General features: G+C 40.3%; 1 protein-coding gene across 2 annotated transcripts in view; it reads left to right on the top strand.

The window, feature by feature from the left end:
- SCAF11 (SR-related CTD associated factor 11) overlaps positions 1-24,540 on the top strand; it is a 968,921-nt gene that overhangs the window by 662,019 nt on the left and 282,362 nt on the right. For both annotated transcript variants that reach the window (XM_085653364.1, XM_085653363.1), the window contains exon 12: positions 8,873-8,950. In XM_085653364.1, coding sequence (XP_085509490.1) covers positions 8,873-8,950 — 78 coding nt within the window. The remainder of the gene's footprint in view (positions 1-8,872; positions 8,951-24,540) is intronic.

Raw genomic sequence — 24,540 nt, 5'->3', positions numbered from 1 at the left:
CTTTAGTCTTCAGTGTTGACGAGCTCTCAGCACCATGTACTCTTAAATGGCAGCACTGCACTTAGTGCCCAGGAATGGACCTGGGTACTCTAGGGGCACAGGGCTCATGCTCCTGTGCCCACACCAATGGCATAGGGCACCCAGCTAGAGGGGTGGCTGATGTATGCCACAGCAGTGTAGGTGGTGGGCATGGCACACAGATGTGTGCCATGTCGACTTTGTTTTGTCTTGTACCCAAACACTCAGCCTGCAAGGGGTGTGTGTGTGTTAGTGTGTGTGTGTGTGTTAGAGTGTGTGTGTGTTAGTGTGTTTGTGTGTGTGTGTGTTAGAGTGTGTGTGTGTGTTAGTGTGTGTGTTAGTGTGTGTGTTAGTGTGTGTGTTAGTGTGTGTGTGTGTGTCTGTGTTAGTGTGTGTGTGTGTTTGTGTGTGTGTTAGTGTGTGTCTGTGTGTGTGTGTTAGTGTGTGTCTGTTAGTGTGTGTCTGTTAGTGTGTGTCTGTTAGTGTGTGTCTGTTAGTGTGTGTCTGTTAGTGTGCGTCTGTTAGTGTGTGTGTGTTAGTGTGTGTGTGTGTGTTAGTGTGTGTGTGTTAGTGTGTGTGTGTGTGTTAGTGTGTGTGTGTTAGTGTGTGTGTGTTAGTGTGTGTGTGTTAGTGTGTGTGTGTTAGTGTGTGTTAGTGTGTGTTAGTGTGTGTTAGTGTGTGTGTTAGTGTGTGTTTGTGTGTGTGTTAGTGTGTGTGTGTGTGTGTTAGTGTGTGTGTGTGTGTGTTAGTGTGTGTGTGTGTTAGTGTGTGTGTGTGTTAGTGTGTGTGTGTGTTAGTGTGTGTGTGTGTTAGTGTGTGTGTGTGTTAGTGTGTGTGTATTAGTGTGTGTGTATTAGTGTGTGTGTGTGTTAGAGTGTGTGTTAGAGTGTGTGTTAGAGTGTGTGTTAGAGTGTGTGTTAGAGTGTGTGTTAGAGTGTGTGTTAGAGTGTGTGTTAGAGTGTGTGTTAGAGTGTGTGTTAGAGTGTGTGTTAGAGTGTGTGTTAGAGTGTGTGTTAGAGTGTGTGTTAGAGTGTGTGTTAGAGTGTGTGTTAGAGTGTGTGTTAGAGTGTGTGTTAGAGTGTGTGTTAGAGTGTGTGTTAGAGTGTGTGTTAGAGTGTGTGTTAGAGTGTGTGTTAGAGTGTGTGTTAGAGTGTGTGTTAGAGTGTGTGTTAGAGTGTGTGTTAGAGTGTGTGTTAGAGTGTGTGTTAGAGTGTGTGTTAGAGTGTGTGTGTTAGAGTGTGTGTGTTAGAGTGTGTGTGTTAGAGTGTGTGTGTTAGAGTGTGTGTGTTAGAGTGTGTGTGTTAGAGTGTGTGTGTTAGAGTGTGTGTGTTAGAGTGTGTGTGTTAGAGTGTGTGTGTTAGAGTGTGTGTGTTAGAGTGTGTGTGTTAGAGTGTGTGTGTTAGAGTGTGTGTTAGAGTGTGTGTTAGAGTGTGTGTTAGAGTGTGTGTTAGAGTGTGTGTTAGAGTGTGTGTTAGAGTGTGTGTTAGAGTGTGTGTTAGAGTGTGTGTTAGAGTGTGTGTTAGAGTGTGTGTTAGAGTGTGTGTTAGAGTGTGTGTTAGAGTGTGTGTTAGAGTGTGTGTTAGAGTGTGTGTTAGAGTGTGTGTTAGAGTGTGTGTTAGAGTGTGTGTTAGAGTGTGTGTTAGAGTGTGTGTTAGAGTGTGTGTTAGAGTGTGTGTTAGAGTGTGTGTGTTAGAGTGTGTGTGTTAGAGTGTGTGTGTTAGAGTGTGTGTGTTAGAGTGTGTGTGTTAGAGTGTGTGTGTTAGAGTGTGTGTGTTAGAGTGTGTGTGTTAGAGTGTGTGTGTTAGAGTGTGTGTGTTAGAGTGTGTGTGTTAGAGTGTGTGTGTTAGAGTGTGTGTGTTAGAGTGTGTGTGTTAGAGTGTGTGTGTTAGAGTGTGTGTGTTAGAGTGTGTGTGTTAGAGTGTGTGTGTTAGAGTGTGTGTGTTAGAGTGTGTGTGTTAGAGTGTGTGTGTTAGAGTGTGTGTGTTAGAGTGTGTGTGTTAGAGTGTGTGTGTTAGTGTGTGTGTTAGAGTGTGTGTGTGAGTGTGTGTGTTAGAGTGTGTGTGTTAGAGTGTGTGTGTTAGAGTGTGTGTGTTAGAGTGTGTGTGTTAGAGTGTGTGTGTTAGAGTGTGTGTGTTAGAGTGTGTGTGTTAGAGTGTGTGTGTTAGAGTGTGTGTGTTAGAGTGTGTGTGTTAGTGTGTGTGTGTGTGTTAGTGTGTGTGTGTGTTAGTGTGTGTGTGTGTTAGTGTGTGTGTATTAGTGTGTGTGTATTAGTGTGTGTGTATTAGTGTGTGTGTTAGAGTGTGTGTTAGAGTGTGTGTTAGAGTGTGTGTTAGAGTGTGTGTTAGAGTGTGTGTTAGAGTGTGTGTTAGAGTGTGTGTTAGAGTGTGTGTTAGAGTGTGTGTTAGAGTGTGTGTTAGAGTGTGTGTTAGAGTGTGTGTTAGAGTGTGTGTTAGAGTGTGTGTTAGAGTGTGTGTTAGAGTGTGTGTTAGAGTGTGTGTTAGAGTGTGTGTTAGAGTGTGTGTTAGAGTGTGTGTTAGAGTGTGTGTTAGAGTGTGTGTTAGAGTGTGTGTTAGAGTGTGTGTTAGAGTGTGTGTTAGAGTGTGTGTTAGAGTGTGTGTTAGAGTGTGTGTTAGAGTGTGTGTTAGAGTGTGTGTTAGAGTGTGTGTTAGAGTGTGTGTTAGAGTGTGTGTTAGAGTGTGTGTTAGAGTGTGTGTTAGAGTGTGTGTTAGAGTGTGTGTGTTAGAGTGTGTGTGTTAGAGTGTGTGTGTTAGAGTGTGTGTGTTAGAGTGTGTGTGTTAGAGTGTGTGTGTTAGAGTGTGTGTGTTAGAGTGTGTGTGTTAGAGTGTGTGTGTTAGAGTGTGTGTGTTAGAGTGTGTGTGTTAGAGTGTGTGTGTTAGAGTGTGTGTGTTAGAGTGTGTGTGTTAGAGTGTGTGTGTTAGAGTGTGTGTGTTAGAGTGTGTGTGTTAGAGTGTGTGTGTTAGAGTGTGTGTGTTAGAGTGTGTGTGTTAGAGTGTGTGTGTTAGAGTGTGTGTGTTAGAGTGTGTGTGTGTGTGTGTTAGAGTGTGTGTGTGTGTGTTAGAGTGTGTGTGTGTGTGTTAGAGTGTGTGTGTGTGTGTTAGAGTGTGTGTGTGTGTGTGTGTGTGTGTGTGTGTGTGTGTGTGTTAGAGTGTGTGTGTTAGAGTGTGTGTGTTAGAGTGTGTGTGTTAGAGTGTGTGTGTTAGAGTGTGTGTGTTAGAGTGTGTGTGTTAGAGTGTGTGTGTTAGAGTGTGTGTGTTAGAGTGTGTGTGTTAGAGTGTGTGTGTTAGAGTGTGTGTGTTAGAGTGTGTGTGTTAGAGTGTGTGTGTTAGAGTGTGTGTGTTAGAGTGTGTGTGTTAGAGTGTGTGTGTTAGAGTGTGTGTGTTAGAGTGTGTGTGTTAGAGTGTGTGTGTGTTAGTGTGTGTGTGTGTTAGTGTGTGTGTGTGTGTTAGTGTGTGTGTGTGTGTTAGTGTGTGTGTGTGTGTTAGTGTGTGTGTGTGTGTTAGTGTGTGTGTGTGTGTTAGTGTGTGTGTGTGTGTTAGTGTGTGTGTGTGTGTTAGTGTGTGTGTGTGTGTTAGTGTGTGTGTGTGTGTTAGTGTGTGTGTGTGTGTTAGTGTGTGTGTGTGTGTTAGTGTGTGTGTGTGTGTTAGTGTGTGTGTGTTAGTGTGTGTGTGTTAGAGTGTGTGTTAGAGTGTGTGTGTTAGAGTGTGTGTGTTAGAGTGTGTGTGTTAGAGTGTGTGTGTTAGAGTGTGTGTGTTAGAGTGTGTGTGTTAGAGTGTGTGTGTTAGAGTGTGTGTGTTAGAGTGTGTGTGTTAGAGTGTGTGTGTTAGAGTGTGTGTGTTAGAGTGTGTGTGTTAGAGTGTGTGTGTTAGAGTGTGTGTGTTAGAGTGTGTGTTAGGGTACAGGGCCTCTAATGGTGGCATAATGAGTGCTGCAGCCCTTAGAGGCCTTCCCTGGTAACAAGGCCCTGGGTACCTAGGGTACCATTTACCAGGGGCTGACATGTGGCCAGGGTTTGCCAATTTGGGTTGTAGGTTTTTAGGGAAGGAACATAGGCCCTGGGCACCTGATTGGCAGGAGTCCAGGGCACACTCAGTCAAAGTATATTTAGCAATTCAGCAAAAAGTGGGGGCATACCATGCAAGAAAGATGGCACTTTCTCACACCTACCGGGAGAGCAAAATTCACAAGCAGACACTCAGTCTTCACTTCGAGGACCAGCAGGACTGGGTTCTAAACAACAGTCGTAGACAGCATTTTTCAAGAATGGGATCGACCAAGCATCAACCTGTTCGCAGACGACACATACTAAAAATGCTGAGACTTCGCATCGAGATTCTACTGACCAGGGTCGAAAGGGAATGTCCTTTTGATCAGATGGTCAGGGGCATTTGTTTCTTTCCTCCCCTTCCACTCATACCGAAGGTCGTGGCCAAGCTCTCCCACTCAGAAACGACGATGATTCTAATTGCCCCAGACTGGCCGAGGCTGTGGTGGTACCCGGACCTTCTACACCTGTCAGAATGTCCACGCAGGAGGTTTCCGTGCAGACCGGACCTGCTGTCCAAGATGAACGGGAGCATTCATAACCCCAACCTTCCATCACTGAACTTGGCAGCATGGCTCCCGAGGTCCTCCAGTATGGTCATTTAGGTCTCCCACAAGATTGCATGACCATCTTAAGAGGCTAGAAGACCCTCTACAAAACACTCATACGCTTGTAAATGGAAACGTTTTTATTTATAGTGTGTACAAAACAATTGTGATCCTACCAAGGGACAGGAAAAGGTGGTGTTGCCCTACCTGCTTCATCTAGCTAAGGCAGGCTTAAAATTCTCTACCATTAAGGTACACCTTGCTGCCATTACGGTGTATAGGCGTTCTCCTTCTCAGCCTTCCTTTTTTCAACTGCAGGTAGTATAGGACTTCTTACAAGGCTTAAAGAAGGTCTATCCTCCGGTTCGTCCTTCTCCTCCCTGGGAGCTGAACTCAGTACTAAATTGATGGCTCCCCATTTTGAGCCTATCCACAAACCGACCTTGCAAAACCTTACGTGGAAGGTAGCTTTCCTAGTGGCTATCACTTCGGCTCGCAGGGTGAGCGAGATACAAGCTCTCTTCTCAAAAGAACCATACACAGTGTTCCATCTCAATAGTTGTCTTGAGAACCCACCCCTCCTTCCTTCCGAAGGTGGTGTCAGACTTCCATGTAAACCAAACCGTTTCCCTTCCAACCTTTTTTCCTAATCCCTCTACTCCAGTTGAGAGGGCACTCCACTCCTTAGACCTTAAAAGGGTTTTAAAATTCTACCTGGACAGGTCAAAATCGATTAGAAAATCTGAGCAATTATTCGTTAATTATGGTTCGATCAGAACAGGTTTTCCAGCTTCCAAACGCTCCATCTCCAGGTGGATAGTCTTGTGCATCAAAATGACTGATCAGTTAGCGCAAAAGCCACTTTGGTCTAGACCCAAGGCTCATTCTACTGGAGGAAAAGCGCTACAGCTGCTTTCCTCAACAATGTACCGATTTCCGAGATCTGTAAAGCAGCCACTTGGAGATCTATACATACATTTATAAGACACTACTGTCTTGATTCGGACACCAGAACAGACACCCAAATAGGCCAGGCCTCCTTGAGGAATCTGTTCCAACACTAATGCTGTTTATTGGTTGGGTCATTCCTTCTCATTTGCCCGCAGGCGGAGGATTGGCTTGCTATTCCATTCAGTGCTTATAACTATTGATGAGGATCCCCTGGAAGAGAAGGATAAGTTACTTTTTACCTATACTCCTAGTTCTCTTCCAGGGGTTTCCTCATCAAAGTCATAAGCAACCCACCAGCCTCCCCAGGCAAATGAGACTGTTGTATTGTTAAGCTATATCTTTGTGCCCTGAACTTCCGGTCTCCGCAAAGAACTGACCTGTCACCCCTGAGGCATGATGGGAAGCAAGGGGTCATGGCTGCCTTGAAGGCACGTGCCAGTTTTTATGTGCAATTGCTGTCATTTTCTATGCTATTGTTCCAATGCAGTCTGCAGGCTAACTATGCTTGCTCTTTTGCAGTTTTTTCTTTCATGACTCTGCTCATTAAAAGGAGTTCAAGTTATACTTGCCTTCCTGTGGTCTGTGTGTGTGTGTGTGTATATATATATATATATATATATAAGTAACGTGTAATTGCAAAATATTTATTTTTGTTTTTATTGCATTAAGTTCCCTATATGGGGGCTGCATTTGGATGAGAAAAAATGATATATGTGTGTGTATATATCATAAATATATAAATGTTTTTATTATTTCCGGGGTCCCCGCACATTGGCGGGAATATTAAGTGCTTATGACTTTGAGGATCCCCCTGGAAGAGAACTATAATTACAGGTAAATAACTTATCCTATTTGCTTAAATAATATTGTTAACGTTTGTGAAGAACATTCCCAATCTGACTGTAGGAATGTTTTAGAAACCATTGATGGAGAACTTTGGATCGGTCGTTGCAACCTGATGCAACTACTAAGCTGGATGCTTTAGTAGTCCATAGCACTACGTGGAGTGGATTTATAAAACCAATTGATTGTGCATATTGTTTTAGTATGTTCAGACAGTGACACAAAATAAAAATATTTACTGAGTCAGAACTCAATTTAGATGGACTACACCTTTCACTGAGTTTATATATATATATATATATATATATATATGTGTGTGTGTGTATATATAATTGTTTAAAGAAGGCATGTTTGCCTCTAGACCCTCAAGTTAAAGGATCGATGCCTCTGTGGTCTCAGGTGGGTGTTCTTGTAAAGATCAAACCATCAAGAATGTAATTGACTTCCTTATCTGCTCACTCGACAGTCGACAAACCTGTTGGAGAATGTTTGCTTCACTCTATTTTCAAAATCTATAGTCTCTTTGGTCCCGGCAACAAGAAAACTGTGTTCTTCTTTGGAAATAGCTTGTAATTTCTTGTAGTTGCAAACTATATGTATTGAGCAAGCCAAACTTCTATATGATTATTCTGATTTGGTAGTATGCAGTCAATATACTGATAATGTTTGAGGATTACCTAGAATGTATGTTTTGATCTCCGGAAACAATGTGTTTGATTTTTTTTGTCTTGAAAATAGGAAAGTGTAATGAAGCAAACACATTGATCTTAGGTTTCATTTTAGTCTGGTACTGCACTTTTATCTTGCAGTGCCCTTTGATTTAATGTATGTCTTGATTCAGATTATTTTTACTACGTTAGGCTGGCACAGGAACATCAGTAATTCTTACTTTATAACTTTCTCTACTAAGTGCAGTGTTTTCAAAATGTTTAAATGTGGCTGTAATGACGAAGTATTTATTTTCTTTTTTTTATTTAAATGTATATATGCTTTTATTGACTTTTTCTGATCCAAAAAGCATACTTTGATTAAGAGAATTCAAAATGTAGGTTGGACTCATAGTATTTCTGTTGTTGACTGGTAGTCAGACTTCATAAGACACTGCCTCTGTATTTCGAGATATGGCTAGAAATGGCTTTTTTTTGAGGAAATGTTTGCTAGAGATTCACATGTGTGGGGTATTTGTTAAACAATATTATATTGCGTGAAGTCCGGACCGAGTAGGGCTTGTGGATGCCTAACCAAACACCTGGATGCTCCATTAGGTGTGATAGACCTATATCAATTTCGATATTGATATCATGTTGGCAAATAATCCGATATGCCTTCTGTAATAGATCCAGGAGCTTAATCTGGTGATAGGTCATGAAGCATTCAAAGATGTATCCTAGGTTCAGTTGGTATTGGGGCACCATATTTGTAATTGCTGTTGATTACACTAGGATTTGTACCATCTGTTGCCTGTAGTACCCTGTAAAGGTGCCTCGCTTTTTTGAACAATGCAAACACAAGGAGATGATGGACGGTGTGCTGAAACTTTTCTTAGATCTGGGTTGAATCGATCATTGTTCTTTAGCTCACTTTGCCATCCCAGTTCAGACCCAGCCATATGGAAATCAGTCATGACCCCTTTTCCTTATGGGAACAGTCCAGCCCGAACTGGCAAGCTAGGACTTTCCTGGACCCGAAACAAGCATGCTGGGACTGGTTTTGGGGTAACGCCCCTCATCAGCCAGGCTAGCGTGAATCCAGTGGCAAAGTGAGCAAGGGACATATGACTGGGCATACCCTGCTAACTTTTGGAACAACATTACCATTAGTTGTGCAGACCTGTTTGGTACTAGTGGAGGACTCCACTCTGCCCTCCCCTGAATGGTATGCACCGTTCACCTATGTCCTCAACCATCTGTAGGCCTGTGCTGTCAATACCTGCACTTGAGGACACGCCAGTGCCGTTGGTTTTTGCCCTTCAGTACCTTCACATATTAGTGCATCTACAAAAATATTGTCTGTTCTACAGCCTTTTACACTTTTGACAATCCCTAAAGAGGCAGTTGATCGCATAATGTAAATCCTTAGAAACTGGTGTAAGCAATAATTGGGTAACATTTTATATGTTGTAGCTTAACAATTTTTAAGTCCGTTACAGGCAAATCTAATGCAAACAATAGAATAATAAGCATACACAGCAGATTATTTTAAAGGAATTTTGTTGAATAGCAAGGGAACATGTTAACTACCCTCTTGATATTATTCAGAATTATAAAGTGTAATAAATATGAGCTCAAAAATGTGTTGAATGACTCAGTTACAAAAAGGTTATTTTTTTATGTTCTTTGGAGTAACAGAAGGGCTGTTTTCCCAAATTGGTTAAATCATGATTTTGCTAGTTCAGTTGTTATGCCTATTTATAAATCTAATTCCTTTCAACGTTTTTTCCAATCTCTAGATCGGGCGAAATCTGTGGCCAAAGATACCGATGTGAAGGAACCAAGAGCTAGTGAAGGGAAATCTTGGATAAGAGATGGTAAGTGCAAAAACAAATTGTACCATGTGTATAGCATCCACAACTGTGTAGTTTAATGATATAAGAACAGTTACACCTCAAAATAGAAATCATTTTACCATTACCCTGAAAAGACACAGAGGTGATAATTTACAAGGAATAAAGTTTAATATAAATAGTAAACCTATTGTGAGGTTTATGATCAATGGATCACTGTGGCACAATGTTTGAAACTTCTGGTGCTTTCAGGGTATTCACATTTTAAGGGCAATATATGATGGTCCTAAAGAAAGGTACTTCCCTTTCTCATGAAAATATGTGCACCAGATGATGAATACAGTCGCTGCCAAAGGTGTACTTTTGTGTGAATTGTTACTTTTTAAACTCAGGGAAACTCAAACTGCACCCTCTCTAGGTTTACAGGCTTGCTGGTGGGGAGGTAATTTTGTTTTCAAATTTCCTGATTTAAGATTGTGCATCTGAACTCAGTGACTGGTTGAATCATTGTAAGTGCATTACCCTGAAGAGTATGACCTTGTTATACTTTGCTAGACAACTCCCGGGTCACACATTTGTTTCCCTATTGTAGGAGCAAGTGATGAGCAAAAGTCAAATAGCGTGTCTAAGATGGCAATGGAGTGTGAACTGTCTTTTCTAGCTCTGTGCCTGGCTTTGCGATTTTGCCATCCCTCTACCACCATCTGACAGAGAATCCAGTTGTCCTTGCTGCAGTGACTTCATGGAGCATGCGGGCCCATTTAATTTGTCCGCCCTCTTCACTGTGCTTAAATAGGTTCTGGAATGAATGGAGAGCAGCGGTGGGGACGAAGACAAAATGGTGACTGCCTGTACCGGGAGATCACATTAAGAGGCTAATAAGTGGATATATCAATTTCCAAGGAATGAGCAATTCGAACAACGCAAGTGGTAGTCCCCCATACTTATATAAATAGTATTGATCACCATCTAAGAGTCTCAACAGAATCCATAAAATGGTAAACCCTGAATAAATGCACAAAAGGTAGAGCAACCAAAGGTTATTACGCCCATACTGGCACAACCCCCTCCAACTTTGAAATTGATTCTCCAGCTAGAAAGACCTCCTTAGACTTTCTCTACTGGTGATCACTGAAGGTCGCAGTATGCTCAAGTAAGGTGCTGGAAAGTTGGTGGTGGGGTGGAAGGAAGTGATCGCCCTTGGGTATTCTTGCTGAGGTCAGATTTGTTTACCCTCTGGCCCTCCCAGTGGACACTTCTGTCAGGGACTGGGGCTTGTGACTTCCCAACCTCCCAGACCTGGTCATTAGTCATTTGGAGACAGCCAGGATACCAGGGGCGGACTGTTCCCTGGTACTATATTGCTTGGACTGTAGGGAAGCACTGCCCCAACAGACAGGTTATCTCAAAGCCGCTATCCTGACGACGAACACTTTTGGATCCTCCACCATTAACATGGCTTCACATAAAGATAAGAAAAAGAACAACCTAAAAGAAATTCTCAATGAGGCTGTGGCCAAGATAGTCATAAAGACCAAGCAATGATCGAGATAATTGCTGGGATCCCTCCCCACTGAGACAACTACAGGTTCCTCTGGAGGCACTCCTTATTCACTCCTTCATGGAAGATTTGTTTGGCAAACTTAAGTACAACATTATATCCCTTCAAGAATAGGTCTCCCAAGGATTTGAAAGAGATGCCGTATGATATGGGGGAGCTGGGGCAGAGGGCCCCCAGTCTTGGAGATGCTGGTGACACCAGAGAAGATCTGGGTTCCTTCCGTAGGGAAATGCTAGACCTCCAAGAGTGAAACTTTGATCTCCAATGCCATTCTGAGGGTCTTGAAATCAGAAAGATGGTCAAATATTGGTTTGAGATGCCCCACTCAACGCTGAAAAAGAGGAAACATCTTGAGATACATTAAATGGCTGTTCAGCCAATTAAGTCCAGGACTTTCTGAATATCCCATCCAGCCGGATAGGGCAAATCAGCTTGGTTGCTTCCCAGGCCCAGAAACAGGCCACCAGATATATTCCACAATTGTAACGTCTGTAATCCAAGGAGAGTGAACTTTGCTGTTATTCAGGGGTCTAGGTATCTCAATTGTTGACCCAAAGCACTCAAACAATCTTTGCCATTGGTGGCGTAAGTAATTACCACTATGTTGTCTTGTTGGGCGGCGTCATCATTGGGATTCACACCTAGGTACTTGCTTCCCTAGGTGTGTACCGCCTCCTTTCCGAGGGAAAGTACTGGTGGGATCAGAGTGATGGCGCATACATTTCTTGCTATATCTAAAAATGGACTTTTAATATGGGTGAAATATATAGGGCGAAGATTGAAAGGTGAAATAGTGATGTTCGAACGTGTTAAATGTCCTTAGCATCACGTGACCTGTCAACATGTTTCTGCCTCTGCTGCCCATGAAGGTCTAGGCTTTCGTCAGGACCAAATTACGAGATCAACAGACCACTTTGTTGTTTATAGACTCGTAAGTCTTGGCTTGCTTGTCTTCATTCCAATTAATTCAGTCAGAAAGATATGTCTGCTTTCATTGAGACTATGACTTCAAGGGCAAAAAAGAGAGAATTGCAGTTAAAGTGGTACACAATTTTTTTATACCATGCAGCAATCTTGTTTTCATCACACCATGTGTCATATCAAGAAGTCCAATGTGAACAATAATGCCCATACATTTTATCTGAGTCATGTTTAAATAAATAGTTTACAACCAGACCTCTAGTCAGGTTGTGCATTCAATCAAACAATGCTCATTGCAGTACTTTTCAAACAGCTGCACATTTGCGAGGGAGAACAGGAAGACCCAATTTAAACAGTCCTCTAATGCCTGGTGAGGGCATGAGGTTAAACAAGAATTTGAAAAGAGCGGGGAGGGGGAAGAATATGTTCCTTCAGTTTTGTGGCAATGCCAGCGGGATTAGGAAACACTTGATTGTTGTGTACAAGTGTCGTACTGTTAACAAATATACAATACTGCAGTCCCATTATGCGTACAGTATATTAGAGAAGTGTAGAAAGTGTTTTAAGTACCTTCCCACATTCTTCGTTCGGCCTCTTAGGTGACGGGTGAGGCGGGGGCGTCGTAACAACCTAAAAAATGATCGACAATGGGTGCCTCTAGGAAAGTTGGTTTCTTTTGCAGTAACCCCTGCCCCCCCCCCCCCCATCCCCCACACACACACACACTTTTTGCCTGACATTTGATGCAACTTGACTTGATGTGCCCTGGGTCTCTGCCAATCAGGTTCCCAGCGCCTGTGTTCTTTCCCAAACCTGTACCTTTGTACCGGCAATTGGAACTGTCTGGCAACAGGGAAGCCCCTTGTAAAAGGTACCATGGTTACTAAGGACACTTTAACCAGGAAAGGATTCTAAGGGCTGCAGCACTTATTGTGCCACCCTTAGGTATTGCACCATCACACCCACACACTGCCATTGCAGGCTGCGTGGTTTGGTACAGAGAAAAGTGAAAAGTCAACATGGCACACATCTGTGTGCCATGCCTGTAACCCACTGCCTGGGGCCTAGGTAAGTCGCCCCTCTAGCTGGGTGTTAAGCAATAATAAAAAGGAGCATACAATTATACACAATTAGTTTGTGAAATACAATCAATAGCTCAAAATCCACAAAATCCAAAATGTATTGAGCTCGGAGTCTTGAAGTTTCTTTTTCAGTGTAATCGGGCCAATCAAAGCATTTGTTTTGCATCCAACGTAAGTAAAGTGATCACGAAAACAAATATAAATATAGGAATTGATCTGTAAATAATGCTCTATTATCTACAGGGATAAGAACCATAACACAAATGTGAAATAAAGAACGAATGGCATAAAATGAGACAAAAGAACAAAGGGGAATGATGCATCATTTCCCTTTGTTCTTTTATCTCATTTTATGCCATGTCTTGTATATAATAGAGCATTATGTTCGAGGCATATGAGCTGTAGATCACACACTGTGTAGAGATCGCCATCTGGGGTTGGCCCCGGATGTTTGCACTTTGTTGTTGTCCTGCAAAGTCTTTGGAAGTCATGGGATAGGTGACTCCTCCTTTGGACAATAGTGCGCATGGGCATTGACTCTATCGTCAGATTGTTTTTTTCCGCCACCGGGCTCGGATGTGGTCATCGCGCTCCAGTTCGGTGTCGTTACCGATCATATTTTATACGTAAAATCCTCACCCATATTTCGATATTGTTTTGATCGCGTTCCCCTTCGACGCGCATCTCTCCAGACCTTCAAATCTTCGATTCCGGTGGTCGACGCAGGCCTACGGGCCTACCTGCACCATTGGGCCTTCGGCTCATGGAAAGAACTCCCTTTAAATAGTGCCCTAAATGTGGATCCAAGTTTCCACACGCAGATCTTCATGAGGTGTGTAACCTCTGCCTTTCACCCGAACACGAGGCCAAAGACTGTCCAGCTTGTGCCTCTTTCCGCTCCAAGACGACGATCCCGGGCCGTTGAGCTCGAAGAACAATGGCTCGATCATCGACATCCATTCCAGGCGACATCTTCCAGGAAGGCATCAATGTACCGGAGCAGGAGCAGATCCAACACAGCGCTGTCAGCTCCTCCGAAGCCGACGACTCCAACGTCGAAGACATCACTCCAGGGCAGCGGGTCGTAAGTACTGACGTCGACCATCCCCCACCCCCCTTCCTAAAAAGGCTTCGGTCACACCTTCACCTTCGGGCCTAGATGCACACCGGGACAAAATTTCTCACGCCCCGCCTTCGGGCTCGGCAAAGAAGCCAATACAAAAGCCTTCAGGCCATTCTGGATCGAGCCAGCCTGCGTCGGTACCAAAACTCCATCCCCAGCACCGAAAAAGAAACCAATGGCTTCCTCCGTGCCACCGCCTACCTCCGCATCGACGCCTTCGGTGCTGAAATCCACTGGCACGGATGCCCCGGCTCCGAAAAAATCTTCGACACCGAGCAAACACCCGGCTCCAAAAACCTCGGGTTCTTATCCTTTGGAGCACAGGCCTACGGATCCGAAAAAAACACCGGATCCGAAAAAACAATCTGTATCAAAACATCTTTCTGAATCGAAGACAATTCCCGATTCCAGGCCTAAAGAGCACAAAACGACTCCAAAACCCCTGACACACACAATCTGTCCCCAAAAAGTCGGCACCGAAAGAACACACGTCAGTAGAGGAGCTTTTTCGACCAGATCCGACCCAAAAAACACTTCAAAAAGACCCTAAAACAGGTCAACTCATACTTAGCCCTTCAAAGAAAAGGAAAATGGACAAACCTGTACCCGCTCCACTTCCTTTGAAAAAGAGATATTGCTACTTCTCCCTTAAGGATTCCTTCTCCTCCTCCCCCCCCTCCACACCACTCTCCTAACCCATATTCACCTCCCTCACCATCTTCTCCACCGCCAGATGATTACACCTCTGACGACCTGGGGGATGATCACCCTTTAGGGGAACTCAGTCCTCCTGGTGCCCCAAAAGATCCATGGGAGGATTATGACTCACCAGATGTCCTAGACACACCTCAGGACGACATCTACCCATCTAGGCCATCCCCTCCTGAGGACACTATAGGGTTCACTCACTTATACACAGGGCAGCAGAATATCATGGGGTAAACCTACATACAGACTCTATAGAGGAAGATTTCCTCATGGACACTTTCGAACCATCCCAAAGGTCCAGTGCCATTCTCCCCATATTAAACGGGGTAATCAAACATGCTCCTGAAGTGTTTAAGGATCCTGTAAGGGCCAGAGTCATCAACCCCAGGGTAGAATAAAAGTACAAAGCTGCCCCATCTGACCCTGTTTTTATTAAAGGGCAAATACCCTTCGATTCCTTAGTGGTCTCCAACGCCAGGAAAAGGACCAATTCGCAAACCACAGGAGATGACCCACCTCCTGATAAAGAATCAAAACTGCTGGATGCGTCGGGTAAAAGAACAGCGTCCCAAGCAGCTAACATGTGGAGGATTGCCAACACACAGGCTTTGCTCGCAAGATATGATAGGGCACAGTACGAAGAGCTAGAGACCCTGCTACAACACCTTCCAGATCAATACAAGACACGAGCTAATGATCTCATCCAGGAAGGCAAGGTCATAACAAATACCTCCATTCGTTTTGCTCTCAATGCTGCATTGTTTGAGAAACGGGGGACCCCTACCAGGCAAATATGCTTGCTATATGTAGGGACATTTAAACTTTATATAAAAAGACCAATAGCAAGCTTCTATTTAATTAAAACATAATAAAGATGCAAACGAATCAATACCTATAATAAATAATATATAAAAAGTGAAAGATTACAATTATATTTTTTATTTAGAAAAATCTGTTCAATTTATTTTTTTTATTATAAAAGCTTAATTAGCTCATTCATTTAGATATTTTTTGTTTAAACCATATTCAACAAGTTTAAACAGTTCATATACAGACCAACATGATTACATCCAAAAGACATTTCATCTTTATATTTCCAATTAGAACATTAGGCTAATGATATCTAATGATTATTTTAGTCGAAACATGAAAAAGATGACAAATTGATGATGGCAAGCGGTAATATGGGAACTACACGCATTTCGACACTGCTGCCTTCATCAGGAACTGTCTATTGCACAAAAACTAAATGAAATATGAAAAAACATATAAATAACATAGTGGTTACTGATTGATATTCAGTGCATGCACCTAGATTATCTGATATATGTAGTTACTTTAAGAAAACACATAGTATATCCTTAATAATTATCACGGTAAAATCATTTCATCTAACAATATTCACAAGATAGAATTTGATATTGAAAAATATATCATTTTTGTAATATCAATGTTAACATATGATTCAGTTTTCAATATTTTGTAACATTCTATTATTTATATTGTGATATCAATATATTAGCTTCAAAGACAACACACAGTTCACATTATATTTCATTTCACAGACACAGAAATAAATGTGTATCCTATTTAAAATATATACATAAACCACGCCTACATACATTTGCTACATATTATATACAGAAAATTGCATTTCAAAATCCGTGAATGTATAAGCTATGAAAGATAAAAGAATAGAGTTAAAGGAGGAGGAAAAAAAACGAAAAAAGATCAGAAAAGATAATAAAAGAAAAATTAGAGAAGAATTTATCTTAGGGGCTCTTATGGAATTACATTGAGCTCCTTGTTGTTTTTTGTTTATTATTTTCCTGTTGCAAACAAATATTATATCATATTCAAAGACTTTGATAACATAGGAGCCCGTTCATAAATAGACCCTAGCTAAGTGGACAATAATGGATTGTCCCTATATAGGAAACAATCTTCTATCTTACAACAGAAGTCATTTAGTTTGATTCGTCTTCTAAACTTATGCAAATAAGTATAAAAACTACACTTACTCGAAAGAGAGACTCCATTAGATGAAACTCTTGTTTTACTTGTAGCTAAGAGAATTTTTTCGAAATGTGCTGAAAAGACCAAACACAAACCCACCAAGACTCTAATGTATTCAATTGACAAATAGATATTTTTACATAGGTAGAAAATTCAAATGCTTGATTGTAAATGGACGCAACAATGAGTTCTACAGATTAAACTGTTATCTTATCCTAAATGGTATATTAGATATCTATAGTTTGATTTGTTTTAGTGACTCTTTCCTAAATTCATAGAGGGCGTAACATTAAATTCTACCGAGTGCTATTGATCCATGCGTCATTATTAGCCAATAATAATTTGCTGCTAGAAATATCTGTATTATGACATCCTTACCTTTGTTTTAACTTTTCATTCCAATATTTCTGGTAGATAATTGCAACTTGTATATCTTACTGCAACGTATTAAATTCTGTAGATAAAAGAACAAGAGTATACGGGCTATAGACCAACAGATCAACTCAAACGAACATATTTGTAGTGTAAGATTATCTATATGTGGTATGCTTACTTCAGCATATTTGCAAAGAATTCCTACGGAATAGCCCCTTATGCCGAGTGTATTTTCTACTTTATTATAATTTTAATTCCAGTATTACCGGAAGATGATTGTCACTTCTATCTTTTTTTGCGACGATGAGAAGTGCTGTGAATAAAGAAGCAGAATTTACAGGCTGTAAACCACCCATTGGGCTTAGCTTGAATATTTATCCCAATATATAGAGTACTTACTTCAAAATATAGATGAAGAATTCTTAGAGAATGGCCACTTGTGCCGAATGTTTGTTTTACTAAGGATGTTAGCAATTGACCGGCGGAGATATTTTAACACTGGTAGAAAGAAAAACAAAAAGATATATGGAGTCACTATTCCAAATCTCATACCGATAAATTAGTTAGTAGCTATCCAAGTAAAGCTCATATTCATAATGTATATACCTTAGTTTGGGTTTGTCAATTCCATCGTAGATGTCTAAAGCACTCTGCTCGCATTAAAAAACCAGCCACAAAGGAGTTGGCGGGCTAACAAGCACTATTTATTGGTCTTCACGTAAACGTGCGTAATAGGTGGCGGGGTACGCCATTATCATCAAAAACGGACTAATCAACCTGCCAATGGTCGCCATCTTTAAGTTGGCACTGACAATATTCTGTGTGTATATTACGTTCAACTTCTCGTTTTATGTTCATAGATAGCACATAATAAGACAAAAATACGGTTATTATCTTAGAATATATAAACTTGGGATTCCTATTTCAGGATAACCCTGAGCTACGCTGACATAACGAACTCTATGAAGATCTCGCGTGAATGTACATGATTGTAGTGGAATACCTTAACATCGTCGGAAATGTACTGATGGGACTACCGATGGTCGCCATCTTTTAGTTGGCAGTGCAAATATTAAATGTATATATTGCATTTAGCTTGTCGTTGCGAATGGATAGATAACACGCAATATGACCGAGATTCGACTATTATCTTGAATTATATACAATTGGAATTCATATTTTAGAATAGTCATACGTTAGGTTACCCTCATTGTCAGTATCGCGTAAATGTACATTATTAGTGAATTCAGTGTCAAAGACGGACTAGTAAAGTCCCAGTAGTTGCCATCTTAAGGTTGGCAGAGCCAATGATATGACAAACAGTTTAGCAAAGATACACCTGTTATCTAGAAGTCGATGCAATTGAAATTCATATATCAAAATAGCTATAAACTAAGCTAACATCATTGGATGTATCTAAATTTAGTTAGATTAAGGTATCAATGTGTAAAATACAATAGAAAATATCTATGTAGCATATTTTGAACAACAATTCTTCTTTAATGAAGTGGCCCCGTTTTAGGAGTCCGTTCTTCATTGGTCACGCTATATAGATGATATTGTGTTCATATGGGATGATGGTATAGACATTCTGGATTAGTTCCTATCTTGGTTGAACTTATGTGATTCCAACTTAAAGTTCACTTCTAAATCAGACAATATGAAAATTGAATTCCTTGACATTCAAATCAAGCATGAAAGTGGACAACTTATAGTGGACTTATTTACTAAACCCACTGCACGCAATACACTTTTACATTACAATAGCTTCCATCCTACTATGCAAAAAAAGCATCCTTTTTGGTAAATTTTTACGCCTTCGACGAAACTGTACGAAATTGGAAGATTTTGATCAGAGAGCAACAGACATGGCGAGGAAATTAATCAGTCGAGGCTACCCACATAGACTAGTCAGACAATCATATAAACGGGCTAGGTTCTATGACCGGCAACATCTATTACAGAATGCCGCTTCTAAACAAAAAGATAAACTTGTTTGTGTCACGCGTCATTCTGTGATGAATGAAAAAATCCGACAATTATTTGCTCAAATTGGCATTTACTCAATGTAAATAATACATCTTCAAATACTTTACAGAAACCACTATTTGCAAATCGCAAAAACAAAAATTTTAAAGATCTCGCCGTGAGATCCCGCATGCCTAGCAAAAAAGAGCCAACACAGAGAAGTGTTGAAAACATGCTACCAATTGTATGAAATTTTAAATGTGGTACATGTAAAAGTTGCCCGTTAGCCTTGGAATTGAACAACATTCATTTCAATGGACAGATAATTACATCTAAAGGTATGACAAATTGTAAGACAAAAAAATTATATACTTATTGCTATGTCCTTGCAATAAAGGATATGTAGGTGAAACATCACGCTCACTGAGTAGTAGACTTACCGAACACAGGTCAGCAATTCAAACAAAAAAAGTAGGCTCACTCGTGGTATTACATTTTATGGAAAATAATCACATTGCTGATGACATACGGTGGTTTATAATAGAAAGAATTTCAACACATGAAGGACAAAGTCAGGACAATATAAGAAAAAAATTCGAAGTTTATTGGATCTTCCTGTTAGATACTGTAAACAAAGGATTGAATCAAGATATTCCCTGGGAAAATGCTATTATTTAATTACATTTTCTACAGACAATCCATCCAGTGAAGACATTTACATATAGAGCTTAGTTGTAATGAAGATAGCTGTTACATAAAATGTTTATATTTATTAATCTTGATTTAGAGTCCTTTTGCTGCATTCAGAAACCGGCTGGGTTCTAGCTATCTTCTTAGGTATTATTTTACACATTGATACCGTAATCTAACTAAATTTAGATACATCCAATGATGTTAGCTTAGTTCATAGCTATTTTGATATATGAATTTCAATTGCATCAACTTCTAGATAACAGGTGTATCTTTGCTAAACTGTTTGTCATATATCATTGGCTCTGGCAACCTTAAAATGGCAACTACTGGGAGCTTTACTAGTCCATCTTTGACATTGATATTAAATTCACTAATAATGTACTTTTACGCGATACTGACAATGAGGGTAACCTAACATGACTATTCCAAAATACGAATTCCAATTGTATATAATTCAAGATTATAGTCGAATCTGTCATATTGCGTGTTATCTATGCATTCGCAACGACAAGCTGAATGCAATATATACATATAATATTTGCACTGCCAACTAAAAGATGGCGACCATCTGTAGTCCCATCAGTACGTTTCCGACGATGTTAAGGTATTCCACTACAATCACGTACATTCACGCGAGATCTTCATAGAGTTCGTTATGTCAGCGTAGCTCAGGGTTATCCTGAAATAGGAATCCCAAGTTTATATATTTTAAGATATTAGCCGTATTTTTGTCTTATTTCGTGCTATCTACGAACATAAAACGAGAAGTTGACTGTAATATACACACAGAATATTGTCAGTGCCAACTTAAAGATGGCGACCATTGGCAGGTTAATTAGTCAGTTTTTGATGATAATGACGTGTCTCACCACCTATTACGCACGTTTACGCGAAGACCATTAAATAGTGCTTGTTAGCCCGCCAACTCCTTTATGGCTGGTTTTTTAATGCGAGCAGAGCACTTTAGACATCTACGATGGAATTGACAACCCCAAACCAAGGTATATACATTATGAATATGAGCTTTACTTAGATAGCTCCTAAATAATTTATCGGTATGAGATTTGGAATAGTGACTCCATATATCTTTTTGTTTTTCTTTCTACCAGTCTTAAAATATCTCCGCCGTTCAATTGCTAAGATCCTTAGTAAAACATACATTCGGCACAAGTGGCCATTCTCTAAGAATTCTTCATCTATATTTTGAAGTAAGTACTCTATATATTGGGATAAATATTCAAGCTAAGCCCAATGGGTGGTTTGCAGCCTGTAAATTCTGCTTCTTTATTCACAGAACTTATCGTAGCAAAAAAAGATAGAAGTGACAATCATCTTTCGGTAATACTAGAATTAAAATTATAATAAAGTAGAATATACACTCGGCATAAGGGGCTATTCCGTAGGAATTCTTCACAAATAATCTGAAGTAAGCATACCACATATAGATAATCTTACACTACAAATATTTTAGTTTGAGTTGATCTGTTGGTCTATAGCCCGTATACTCTGTTCTTTTATCTACAGAATTCACTACGTTGCAGTAAGATATATGTTGCAATTATCTACCAGAAATATTGGAATGAAAAGTTAAAACAAAGGTAACGATGTCATAATACAGATATTTCTATCAGCAAATAATTATTATTGGCAAATAATGACGCATGGATCAATGGCACTTGGTAGAATGTAATGTTACGCCCTCTATGAATTAAGTAAAGAGTCACTAAAACGAATCAAACTATAGATAGCTAATATACCATTTAGGATGAGATAACAGTTTAATCTGTAGAACTCATTGTTGCGTCCATTTACAATCAAGTATTTGAATTTTCTACCTATGTAAAAATATCTATTTGTCAAATGAATACATTAGAGTCTTGGTGGGTTTGTGCTTTGTCTTTTCAGCACTTTTCGAAAAAATTCTCTTAGCTACAAGTAAAACAAGAGTTTCATCTAATGGAGTCTTTCTCCTTCAAATAAGTGTAGTTTTTATACTTATTTGCATAAGTTTAGAAGACAAATCAAACTAAATGACTTCTGTTAGATATAAGATGGTTACCTATATAGGGACAATCCATTATTGTCCACTTAGCTAGGGTCTATTTATGAACGGGCTCCTATGTTATCTAAGTAGTCTTTGAATATGATATAATATTTGTTTGCAACAGGAAAATAATATACAAAAAATAACAAGGAGCTCCATGTAATTCCATAAGAGCCCCTAAGATAAATTCTTCTCTAATTTTTCTTTTATTATCTTTACTTATCTCTTATTCCGGGTTTTTTTCTCCTCCTTTAGTTCTATTCTTTTATCTTTCATAGCTTATACATTCACAGATTTTGAAATCAATTTTCTGTATATAATATGTAGCAAATGTATATAGGCGTGGTGTAAATATTTTAAATAGGTTACACACATATATTTCTGTGTCTGTGAAATGAAATATAATGTGAACTATGTGCTGTCTATGAAGCTGCTAATATACTGATATCACAATATAAATAATAGAATGTTACAAAATATTGAAAATTGAATCATATGTTAACATATTGATATTACAAAAATTATATCATTATATTTTTCAATATCAAATTCTATCTTGTGAATATTGTTAGATGAAATGATTTTACCGTGATGATTATTAAGGATATACTATGTTTTCTCTTAAAGTAACTAAATATATCAGATAATCTAGGTGCATGCACTGAATATCAGTCAGTAACCACTGTTATTTATATGTTTTTTCATATTTCATTTAGTTTTTGTCCAATAGACGGTTCCTGATGAAGGAAGCAGTGTCGAAACGCGCGTAGTTCCCATACTACCGCTTGCCATAATCCATTTGTCATCTTTTTCATGTTTCGACTAAAATAATAATCATTAGATATCATTATTCTAATGTTCTAATTGGAAATATAAAGATGAAATGTCTTTTGGATGTAATCATGTTGGTCTGTATATGAACTGTTTAAACTTGTTGAATATGGTTTAAACAAAAAATATCTAAATGAATGAGCTATTTAAGCTTTTATAATAAAAAAAATAAATTGAACAGATTTTTCTAAATGAATATAATTGGAATCTTTCACTTTTTATATATTTATTATGGTTATTGATTTGTTTGCACCTTGATTATGTTTTAATTAAATAGAAGCTTGCTATTGGTCTTTTTATATAAAGCTCTCGATGCTGCAGACACAGCATCCCGGGCTATTAACACCAGCTTCCTTTTACGCAGACATGCATGGCTACGCATTTCCGGCTTCAAGCGGAGGTCCAAACCACTTTATTAAACCAACCATTTGATCAAGAACACCTGTTTGGCCCCAATATAGATTCATCTTTAGAAAAGATGAAAAAGGACACCGACACTGCCAAATCAATGGGAGCCTTGCAGTCGCAAGCTCCCAGAAGTTCTTTTCATCGCTCCTCTTACAGAGGCGCCTCTAGAGGTTTTTCCACCGAAAACTCCTCCACTTCGTACAAGAGTCCAACACAGACCTCATCTAACAGAGGCTATTACAGTGGAGGCAACAGGGGCAATAACAATAAGGGTAGAGGCAAAACTACCAACACTCGTACCGCCTCCACCACTAAACAATGACTTCCCTCCACTCCCCCCTGACCACTCTACTCCAGTCGGGGGAAGATTGCTACAGTTCCTACCTGTCTGGAACAACATTACCACAGACAGGTGGGTGAGACAAATCATCCAATCTGGTTATTGCCTGGAGCTCACTTCAACTCGCCCACACATTCCACCCAGGCAGTGTCCAATGTCGGCAAAACACTTAATGCTTCTAAAACAGGAGGTACTTTCCTACAAAAACATGTCATAGAACCAGTTCTCCCTCATCACCAAAACACAGGGGTTTACTCCCTGTATTTCCTCATTCCAAATAAGCACGGAACCCTGAGACCCATCTTGGACCTCAGACCATTAAACCTCTACATACAATCAGACCTTTTCCATTTGGTCACTCTTCAGCAGGTCCTCCCGTTACTCAAACAGGGGACTTCCTTGCCACATTAGATCTCAAGGACGCTTACTTCCACATTCCCATTCACCCTGCTCACAGGAAATACCTTCGGTTTGTGGTAGACTGCCAGCATTACCAGTTCAAGGTCCTCCCGTTCGTAGTCACCACAGCACCCAGGGTTTTCACAAAATGTTTGGCAGTGGTGGCAGTCCACTTAAGAAATCAACAGATTCACGTCTTCCCATATTTGGACGACTGGCTCATAAAAGCCAACTCACATATCCAGTGCGTAAATCACACACACGCCACAATACAACTACTTCACGGTTTGGGGTTTACCATAAACCTCGCAAAGTCTCACCTCCAGCCATCCCACATCCAACAATATCTGGGTGCCACAATAGACACCTCAAAAAGCCTTGCATATCCCAGTCCAGCCAGGACAACAAGCATGCAAGCTCTTAAAGCAAGATTCCAACCGCAACACTCACTTCCAGCTTGGAACTTATAGGGATGATGGCCTCTTGCATATTCATAGTACCTTATACAAGACTCCAGATGCACCCTTTACAGGAATGCTTAGCACGTCAGTGGAACCAAACTCAAGTTCAGCTGACAGATCTGGTGTTGGTGGACGGCCGCACACATCGCTCACAACAGTGGTGGAACACCCAAAACCTTGCCAAAGGGCAACCGTTCATAGAGCCGGTTCCACAGACTGTGCTAACAGCAGATTCATCGCTCACCGGCTGGGGAGCTCATCTACTTCATCACACCATGTGGACACCTCAGCAAAGGTTACTCCACATCAACCACTTGGAGTTGCTAGCAATCTTTCTGGCACTAAAATCATTCCAGAAACACATAATAGGCAAAGCTGTCTTAGTCCGCACGGACAATAGGACAGCAATGTGTTATTTACAAGAACAAGGGGGGACGCACTCTCAATTAGCACAGAGCATATGGAGATGGGCCATTTCTCAGAATATTTTCCTATTAGCTCAACATCTCCCAGGAATTCAAAATCACATGGCAGATCTGTTAAGTCGACAGACGCAACAGATTCATGAGTGGGAACTTCATCTACAGGGTCTCCAACCATTCTTCCAAATGTAGGGGCAGCCAGAGATAGCTCTTTGCCACACATTACAACATAAAATGCCCAAGCTTCGCCGCCAGATATCCA

Source organism: Triturus cristatus, chromosome 4_1, assembly GCF_964204655.1.
Source record: "Triturus cristatus chromosome 4_1, aTriCri1.1, whole genome shotgun sequence".
Lineage (NCBI taxonomy): Eukaryota > Metazoa > Chordata > Amphibia > Caudata > Salamandridae > Triturus > Triturus cristatus.
This window is presented reverse-complemented; position numbering and strand designations above follow the sequence as displayed.